We start from the raw sequence: 9,912 nt of genomic DNA, 5'->3' as shown, positions 1-9,912 counted from the left end.
GGACAAAAAACAAAAAACAAAAAAAAACAAACTGGATCCGAAGGGATTCGTGCGCGGTCAAGGAGACGGCGACGACGAAACCACAACCCAACCGGACCCACCTCCTCGCATTCATCGACTACCCACCCTCCTTAGATTTCAGCGTCGTCGACGACGACAATAGCCCAAAACATTCCGTATAACAAGCAGGGTCCCACGTCCCACGTGGCAGCAACAGCGAAAACCGAATCCAGGCCGTCCATCCAAAGACGACGCTTCCACTTCCCCGGACGGAATCATCGATGGCCCCAGCGGTGGAAGTGGAGACTGGTCAACCCAGGAGAATCTGGAGATGGCGATAGCGCCGTCCCGTCTCTCTTCACCTAAATTTTCCGTTCCGTGCCGTATCCGTTTTCGCCCGCTCCCACGTGTGGCCGTCCTGCATGGTTTATCGTGACCGTTAACTTGATGACCCCACCAAACTGTAATATTTATTTGTTTCCCAAAATGCCCCAGACAATTTCCAGTATAAAAAAAAGTGAAAAAGTACCGGTATCAGTTATTTCCATGAAGATGAGGTCATATAGGTCATTTTAACATAAGTTATTAAATGCCGTAACCAACCCATGTTGGTTACTTCTAATAAGACATTATGCAATAAAGTCGTCTCACTCCCCGATTGCTACAGTGACCTAATTTCGTCATCTCATTTATTATATAAATCTCCATTTGTCTAAGTTTAGGACAGAAAATTAAAAGAAAAGTGGAAGTTACTGATTTATCCAATTTTGTTCGTTGGTTCCGAGTGCGGTTTGGTGTAATTCGAGATAAAGATTCAGGGATAAGTTGGTCACAGGGGGAGCATAGAAAAGCTCTGCTCGTATCTCCATGGTCAGTGGCGTTGAGGTTGCTCCAGGTGTTACCTTTTTTGCGGCTATTTTGGGCCTGAATCGCTGAAACCCTAATCGTCTAACCGGATTGTTAGTTGGTTCTGATGATGAAAGAGTGGATTCACGAGCTTCTAGTCTTCTGTTGGTATATCTGTTTTTCTTTCCTTGGGTTACTCGCTTTTATCTGGTTTTGTACGTTCCTGAGCTCATTTTGGTTTCCGGGTTTCCTGTGGATGCTAGCTGTTCCTTTGATTTCCTCTGTAATCTTTGTCCCTGTATTGCGTCGTTACTGGTCCTTTTTGTTGAACTGTTTATTTGTTTTGGTTTGTGTTCTCTTTTTCTGTAGTTTGCTTCCGTTTCTTCTGAACTCTGTTTTCTTATGGCTGTTGTAGCGAAACATGATGCTTTTACTGTGTTATATCAGAAAACGGAGGACTCAACTGAGTGTCTTGAGTTTTTGTTTTTTATTTTTATTTTTCTTTCTTTATGTTTTATTCCTACGTGGCTTTCTGTTTTTCCATTCCATGATTATCATGGACCGATTACAATGTTGGACGACTGTTTAGTTTCCCAATGTTAGAACAGATGATGAATGGTTTCTGAATAGTATGCTCTATTTTCGGCGCTCACATCTGGTACTAGTTTAGCTCAAAAGGCATTATCTATCGCTGGCAATTGAAAAGAAAGATTTTTTTTTTTTTTTTTTTTTGTAACATGTCTTCGTGTCTGCAGTTCTCTGTTCTGTTCACACAAAGTGAATGGTAGATTTTTTCCGTTTTTCATTACGATATGTTGAATAAAGTTAAAGCTCAAGCATTTGGCCACTTTGATGACATCTCAAGTTGCTAAACTATTCTTTTATGGGTGTTGGTGATTTTAGTTTCTAACAACATCTTTATTGTTGGGGTTATGGAACATTTATTGAGATGAACTTTAGCATGTATGAAGTGAGAAAATGTCTTCTATTGGTATGATCGTGTTATTTATTATCTATTGCCTTGTGTTCATCTTTAGTCTATGTATATGTGGATTTTTCTTTTTGTTCTAGCCAAGTGGATGTCTGGCCAGCATGAAGATTTTTTTTTTTTTTTTGGGTTCTTGAGTAAATGGTTTTGTTACATATGTAAATACATGGTATATGTTGGACTTTCCATGGATTCACAGGATTTACATGGTCCTCATATGTGATTTGATCTCATGTCAATTTGATTAGAGCTAGGTGCATGTGGTCACAGTATTCATCCTTATTCATCTACCTTTTGGGCCTGTTAGGTGCATTGTGCTTGACAACCAAAAATTCCAATCAAAGGGCACATGTTTCTTTATGATAACTAATTCTGTGTTTATATAACATAGCAATGTGGGGAATTTATTTTTGAAGTCCATCTGTGCATATACTTCTTCACATTACATATAGATGTGCACCTGGTTTTTATTTCATTTTGTGATTGATATTGGTTGTTCATGAAGTTTTGATTTCAACATAAAAAATATCATATGGAGTACTTTCATCTATGACATTATGCAAGCTGATAATTTGGTTCAAGTTTGTTTTCAGATAGAATATTATATGGAGTACTTTTATCTATGACATTATACAAATTGATGATTTTGTTCAAATTAGTTAGATATTGCATTGGTGTTTATGTTTTTTTTTTTTTTTTTTTGGAACTTATGGTGTAATTCATTAATTGAATAAAGAAGATATAAGAGTACCATAAAGGGAACAAGTTTCAACTGGGAATAGAAAGATGGGACTCTCCTACAAGTAGGGTAGGCAACGAGAGTCCCTGCTTAGCTAGGTCATTTGAGACATTGTCAGCAGCACGAGGTGCGTGCTGTCATAATACATGTATAGTTTCACTAATCTCCTGGATTTTATTGAACTTTTTTTGTATTTTTATGTCCATTGTTTGAATCTTTCTGTTGAGATCTTATTATTGAAACTTCACTGGTATGTGCTATTTTTATGCTTCAACCGTGAGATTTTCGTGGTGGTTTTGTGATGTTGAGAATCTTAGTAGGTTTACATTTTTACACTGTTTTTCTCTCGTGGAATGCGAAGAATGAAGAGAATGTTCTTCCTGTACAGTTTTTTTAATTATTTTTTCATATATGTGTAACTTGCGTCATTATCTTATACTTTTCTCTTTTTTTTTTTTTTAACTTTTGCCATTTATATCTGTTCAGAAAGCTATATTGTGTGGTTGTGTTTTACTTGCTCCTTTTCCTTTCTTTTTCATCTCATGATGATTAATTCCTTCTGCCATGTTATCAATCTTCCCGGATTTTCCTTGAGTTTATTGATTGATAAGATGATTTCTATTGATGCTTCTTCACCTGATATTTTATGAATCGCCCCTGAATTTTCTTAAATGTTTATTGATTGATAATATGATTTCTGTTGCTGCTTCATTACCTGACATTTTATCTTGCTTTTCTCTATTGTGATTATGCAGCATTTTGTTAAAAACTCTTAATATTTTTCTAGCATTATGCTCAGTCATATAAACAACAAGGCTTAAACTAACCTGTTATGGCTCCAGAATTGTTAAGCTCATAATTTTTTTTTCCAAAAACAACGAGAAAGATTATAGCATATTAAGAAAAAGGTACAAGAAAAGGCTGGATATATAGGCTCCTGAAGGAGAAAATTTTTTAAGTCTGTGAATCAATTTAAAATTTTTCCTTATCTATTTATGGTGTCAGTATTTTTATATTCCTTTTTGTTTTGCAATTTTACTGTTATGCACTTTACAATTTTCTTTTTGGAAATTTATCCCTCTTTTATTAAGAAGTCATTAATTTTCATTTCTTTTCTTCTTTCACTTAGCATCATTTTTTTTAACGATTTTATTTCCTCTTCCTCCATTGGGAAAAGAAATTTTAAAAGAAAACATTTTTCTAAATGAAAGAGGAAAATGTTTTTCACTTTGATACTTCCTATGAATCCATATTTGCGCGGCACTGCAAGTGCATAACATCGATATATCAAACTTCTTATAATAAAAGCGAGCCTAACGGGCTTTGTTTTACAAAAGTATATATTGGGGGATAAATTATACATTGTGCTAAAATTAACAGAGTATATTTTTAACGGAAACAGAAAGTTTAGCATTTTTTAACTTAAATATGGATGAAATTAGCCTTCTTGCTTAATGAATTACCATTACCAAAAAAAAAAAAAAAAGAAAAAAACTTCCATTTTAAGCATGTTAAAGCCAATCAGATAACCTTCTTGCGTAATGAACTTACCATTACCAAAAAAAAAAAAAAAAAAAAAAAAAACTTCCATTTTAAGCATGTTAGAGCCAATCAGATAAACATTTGTGATGACTGGCCAGTTCTGCTGATACCTATGTCTATGTGTTTTTTTTATAGAAATTATCCAAGTTCTAGTCATATTTTCTTAGTTTTAATGAAAACAGAAGATTTAGCATTTTAAAATTAAGATGGATGAAATTAGCCTTCTTGCTTAATGAACATACCATTACTAAAAAAAAAAACGGAAAAGAAAAAAAAATCCATTTTAAGCATGATGCATAAAAAAATTGCATATGAGGTTTCCTAAGGGGTACTTATTGGTTACTTTGAGCTATTTTTAAAGCCAATCACATAAACATTTATGGTGACTGGCCAGCTCTACTAAGACCTGTGTCTATCTTTTTTTTTTTTAAATAGAAATTTTCTAAGGTCTTATTCACATTTTCTTCAGATGTTGTTGAAAGAGGTCAAGGCCTTTAGGATGAGGGCACCTTCTAAAATACTGAAGACTCATGGAGAAGATCTTATTACTATGTCTGCTAAACCAGTAAGTTGGCTTCTATTTTGATTTAGCTTCTATCAAACATATTTGTTGCTTAGATATAAAGGAAATCTAATTTAAGATTGACAAAGTGAATTGGTTGCTGGTAACTAATTTTTTTCCTGAGCATCAAGTCTTTTACTTGGCTGAGGTCAAATGTGAAACATGTAGACAATAAAGAAAAGCAAACCATTGTATAGAGTAAGATCATTCGGACAGACTAACACTCCGAAGATAATATTAAAGGGAAATTAACCCTAGTTATTTTGATCATCATAATTTATGTAAATTCCCCCTAAACTTTCAAAAATAAAAGAACATGATTATATTTTATTAATAGGAATGCAAATACAGGAAGCAGGAGACCTCTGCCACAGTACATGAGATGAAATAAAAATACTGGCACCTATTGATATGAGCAAAACGCATGTCTTTGTCAAAAGTTTTAGATTCCAGATGATTTTCAGGTTGGATGTTTTGGCTTTTAGATGCAGATGACCTTATTTTTAGGACTGCTTTAGAAAGCCACTGTAGCCATTGAACATTTAAGGATGGTTCACTTTTTGACCTTTTTCCTTTTTCTCATGATGAATCGTAAGGTTCTCTGAAATAACTTTTGGATCTTAACCAATCTGTGCTGTATAAGAGAGGTATCTATTCTAAAGCATCTTTTTTTATTGCAAAAGAGGACAAAAAGAGAGTACAATGTTGGCTCAGGTCGGCTCAGTATTCTCATCCAATCAATTATATACGTCATATCAGAAGATGAGATAGGCTTTTTGCCAGCCCTACCACATGTTGGACTGTCTGCTACATCACACATCAACCTTGGATGTGAGCACTGTTTTTCATGAGCATATTCACATTCCAAATGCTTGCTCTATTAAAGTTCCATTATTGACTGTATTGCAAATTAAATTTAATTGATTGGTGCTATATCTAGTCTGCTCATTATATCTTTACTCTTTCCAGGAAATGCTTGTGGGCATTGAAACAGTTTCACATAATCCTGGTTCTATGCATGCTACTATCTTTGGTCTTTGGTGGGTCATGTGCCATGAAGAATGGGATGCAGGACCCTTGGGGTCATGACGTCTGCAGATCCTCTCTAGTTGATAGTGCAGCTTCCACTACTTTACTGATTCAAGGCATTAGCCCAAGAGCACCGAGACACTCTAGCCTGAATTATATCTATTCCAGTTCTAAATCCTTTTTCTTTCCATCAACTTTACCTGATTTTGTTAATGAAGAAGATTCTGTATCTCCCAAGTGGTCAATTCTCCATAATATCAGAGAAAACAACTTCGGTTGGTCTTCGAATCAAACAACTTTTGTTCTGTTGGATGGGAGGTCTATTTCATGCTCTTTGAGCATTGAAAGGGAACATCATGATCAATTGGATAGAACAACAAATGTTAATTTGGATAGACTTACTGCTTGCAGAGGAACGAGTCCTGACAATTCTGAGATGGTTGACTTGGACCCAAGTCAACCATCCCCGCATGTCTCAATAAACCCACCTTTATTAGATTGGGGCCCAAGTCATTTATATGTCCCTTCTTTAGCATTATTGACTGTGTCTAACAGATGCAATGACAGTATTTTACATGTTTATGAACCATCAAGTACAGACCCACAGTTCTATACGTACAATTTCAATGAAATTTCTTTGGGACCAGGTGAGTCTGCCTCTATTCCTTTTGTCTTCTCACCAAAGTGGGTGGGTTTGTCTTCAGCTCATCTGGTATTGCAGACAAGTTCTGGGGGTTTTGTGGTTCGTGCGAAAGGCTTAGCTATTGAGTCTCCATGTGAGAAAGAATCTCTGGTGGGTCTCAGTGTGTCTTCTGACAGAAGGATGAAGAAAATTTTATCTTTGTACAACCATTTTGATGATGTGATAAATGTGGCGGAATTTCAAGCTTGGATTGGCATTTCAGATGAAAGTATTTCCCACCTTGTTCATGCTGTTTGCAGAATAGTTGCCTCTCATGCTCCAGATGAAGGTGGTTCTTCTCCTACACTGGAGGAATGGTTAACTGTGAAGAGTGATCAACAAGGATTACCTTTGATTGGGATGAGACCATTTAAGAAGTGGGAAGTGGCCCCTAATGAAAACCAACCCATTATGGAAGTAGATATTTTTCCCCAGATGGAAGGTAAAATTGTTGGTGCTTTCTGCATACATTTACAGAGCCCAATTTCACAAGAATGGAGTGATACAGTGTTAGTACCTCTTGAAGCAGAGTTGCATGATAAGGTGGCTTATAATTCTCTTACAGGTTCAGTTTCTGTGCTTCTTGACTCTTTCGTGGCATGTAACAGTGAGAAACCGACAGTTTTTACCCTTTCCTTAAGAAATGATGCTTCATATCTTTTAAGGTTGGTTGCAGTTAGTGAAGTTACAGACGGCATGAAAGTTTTTGAAATCAAGTACATGGAAGGGTTATTACTCTTTCCTGGGACTAGCACTCACATTGCTATTATCTCTTACAATTCTGCTGGAGGCTCACAGGACCTGCCCCTGGAAATTCCTAAAATAAGTTCAAGCTGTAAGCTGCTGATTCTAACAAATGATTCCTATGATCCCCAGAATGAGATTTCTTGCCAGAGGTTATTGGCAGAATCTTGTTTGAGAGATCACTCTGGTTTGTCTGCGAGTCCATCTACTGGTCGTCTCAACGAAGAGGATAAAGTGACCTCTGGCATTTCAATAAGTGGATCTGTACACAACACAAGCCAGACATCAGCACCAATAAAGGTGTGTACTTAATTTAAAATTAAGGTCAATATTTTAATGGTTTAATAGGTTCCCCTCAGTCGTTATTTTTGAAGATCCTACCTCTTACTAATTATTTTCAGTACTTTCCTACAGCAACTGGCTTTTTGATGTTAATAAATTTTCTTTTTTCTTTTATTCTTTCGAGCAAGTTGGCATCAGTAGATAGGATAGGTTTTAAATTTTCTTACCTTCTATATAGAAACTCTTCTTTTGTCTTTATGTTTTTGCTCATATTAAATTTTCATGCCAATTTTTTTTTTTTTAATTTAATTTTTTTTTTATTGAAGGTACCTGAGGCTGTTGAAGAAGATGGGTTGATGCTAAGGAACTGGCAATCTCAAGGCACTATCAGTGGCAAATCTGTGCTTGATGACCAAGAAGTACTTTTCCCAACTGTTGAGATTGGGACCACCTTTTCTAAATGGATAACAGTGAAGAACCCAAGCCAATACCCAGTTATAATGCAGCTTGTTTTAAACTCTGCTGCTGTTGTAGATGAATGCAAAGATTCTGGCGAATTATTAGACCATTTCCTGGTCAGTGATTTGATATCCAATTATTCCATGAATTTCACCGAAGGATTCTCTCTATCTGAATCTGGAACTTTGGAGGCCTATGTCCATCCACATGGAAAAGTTGCACTTGGTCCAATCATCTTTCGTCCATTGAATCGTTGTGAGTGGAGAAGCAGTGTACTCATAAGAAACAATCTTTCTGGTGTAGAATGGCTGCACCTACGTGGGACTGGTGGAGTTCTGTCCTTGGTCCTTCTGGAGGGTTCTCAACCTGTGAAGAATCTAGAATTTAATCTCAATGTGCCAGCCCCATTAAATTCATCCCCACCACAGCTGTTTTTTCACACAGAAACGACAGATGCGGCATGTTCCCGGCCTTTATCAAAAGAACTACTTGCTAGAAATACTGGGGACTTGCCATTCGAGATCAGAAGGATTGAAGTTTCAGGGATAGACTGTGCCTCTGATGGGTTTATGGTACACACATGCAAAGCCTTCGCTCTTGCTCCAGGTGAGTCAAGGAGGCTTCAAATATCATATCAGACAGATTTCTCCACTTCAGTGGTCCACAGAGAGCTTGAACTGAGAATGTCTAGTGGAATTATTGTGGTTCCAATGAAAGCCCATTTTCCTCTTAAAGTTCTTAACCTCTGCAGGAAATTTTTTCTTTTGATGCTTCTGAAGAAAGTATTTGTAATAGTCATGGTTGCTGCTTCTGTGACCCTTTCACTGTTTTGTTGTGTTCTTCCCCAATTTCTGAATTCAGAAAGCCAGTATGTCTTCTTCAAGAGTGATAAGAATTACATGGCTTCTGTTCAGACAATTGGAAAGCAAGCACATCTGCATAGAAACCAAAGAAATTCCAGGTTGCCTATCTCTCTTTAAATTTTAACTGTTTCTTTTCTTATGAGCCATTGAATAACATTGTCAAATGTCCAGGTCAGTTAAGGAAATGCATGACCCAGGCATGGGCTTTGTTCCAAAATATGCTGATCGTCTAAATAGCACTCAAGAACTTGAAGCTACTCATCAGAATGTCAAACAGAAGCAAGAGATGGAATCAAAAATATTCTCTTGCTCCGAGAATTCTAAGACAGCTGTTTTATCTCCACCCCATTCAAAAGTGCCGCTCAAAGCAATGGGGGAGAGTTATGTTTTATCAGAAGCGCATCATGCTGGTAATCTTACAGTCAGAACTGGGGGAGAGAGAGGAAGAAGACGGAAAAGAAGGGCTGCTGGAGGTTCTGGACTCACTGGAAAATTTGATGTCTCTAGCAGTCAAAGTGGGAATTCAACGCCTTCCTCCCCTTTGTCCCCTATAATGTCTTTCACACCTAAAAGAACTCCTCTATCTCCTGATTTTGATCGATCTGCCGGGCATTCCAGGGAGCACCCTTCTTCCAGAGTAGATGAAGATGGGGACAAGGATCTTCTGGTAGAAGCTGACTCTAATGCAAAATTAGAATCAAAGGTTTCTGTGGTCTGCTGTGATAATAATTGGTTGCTTCCAGCTGTGAACTTATCGGTACTGCATAGACCTGTGGGCAGGCCTGTTTTGTTGCCTTCTGCTACATTTCCCGGTGCTGGTCGCAGTGAGCCCGGTGCACAGTTTTTGGCTTCAACTTCTCCTATTGCTCCTCATGCAAGGGCTCCAGGTTCTAAAATCTGTCAAGATAAAATGATTGCAAAGGAAGAAAAAGTTGGGGCTCAGGAAGAATTTACCTATGATATATGGGGCAACCACTTCTCGGAGTTTCATCTGCTGGGTAAGTCAACAGCAGCCTCTACATATGTGTCTGATGCAGTTGAAGGTGAATCTAAAAGCTTCTTTGCTAGGGGCCCACAGAGCCTTACAAATAAAGCATCCAAAAGGTCTGTATCACCTGTTCCTAATCTGCCAATTTATGATGCAAATTGTCTTAATCAAATGAGCAATTAGGTGCA

The 9,912-nt window shown here is 37.2% G+C and overlaps 1 protein-coding gene across 3 annotated transcripts; it reads left to right on the top strand.

The window, feature by feature from the left end:
• The first annotated feature begins 908 nt into the window (after window positions 1-908).
• On the top strand, window positions 909-9,912 carry LOC137940419 (uncharacterized). 3 transcript variants are annotated; one of them, XM_068785474.1, is made up of 5 exons: window positions 909-1,014; window positions 4,585-4,680; window positions 5,647-7,432; window positions 7,741-8,834; window positions 8,908-9,912. In XM_068785474.1, the coding sequence occupies exons 2-5, from the start codon at window positions 4,646-4,648 to the stop codon at window positions 9,905-9,907; spliced, it is 3,915 nt and encodes a 1,304-aa protein (XP_068641575.1). In that variant the 5' UTR covers window positions 909-1,014; window positions 4,585-4,645; the 3' UTR covers window positions 9,908-9,912. The 3 variants fall into 3 exon arrangements, with proteins under 3 accessions (XP_068641575.1, XP_068641577.1, XP_068641576.1); XM_068785476.1 differs by having other exon boundaries at window positions 909-1,129; XM_068785475.1 differs by lacking the exon at window positions 909-1,014 and having other exon boundaries at window positions 2,616-4,680.

This window comes from Aristolochia californica, unplaced genomic scaffold, assembly GCF_029961685.1.
Source record: "Aristolochia californica isolate CCGP_79_NKW_82.1479 unplaced genomic scaffold, dmAriCali1.0.hap1 SCAF_9, whole genome shotgun sequence".
NCBI classification, from domain to species: domain Eukaryota; kingdom Viridiplantae; phylum Streptophyta; class Magnoliopsida; order Piperales; family Aristolochiaceae; genus Aristolochia; species Aristolochia californica.
This window is presented reverse-complemented; position numbering and strand designations above follow the sequence as displayed.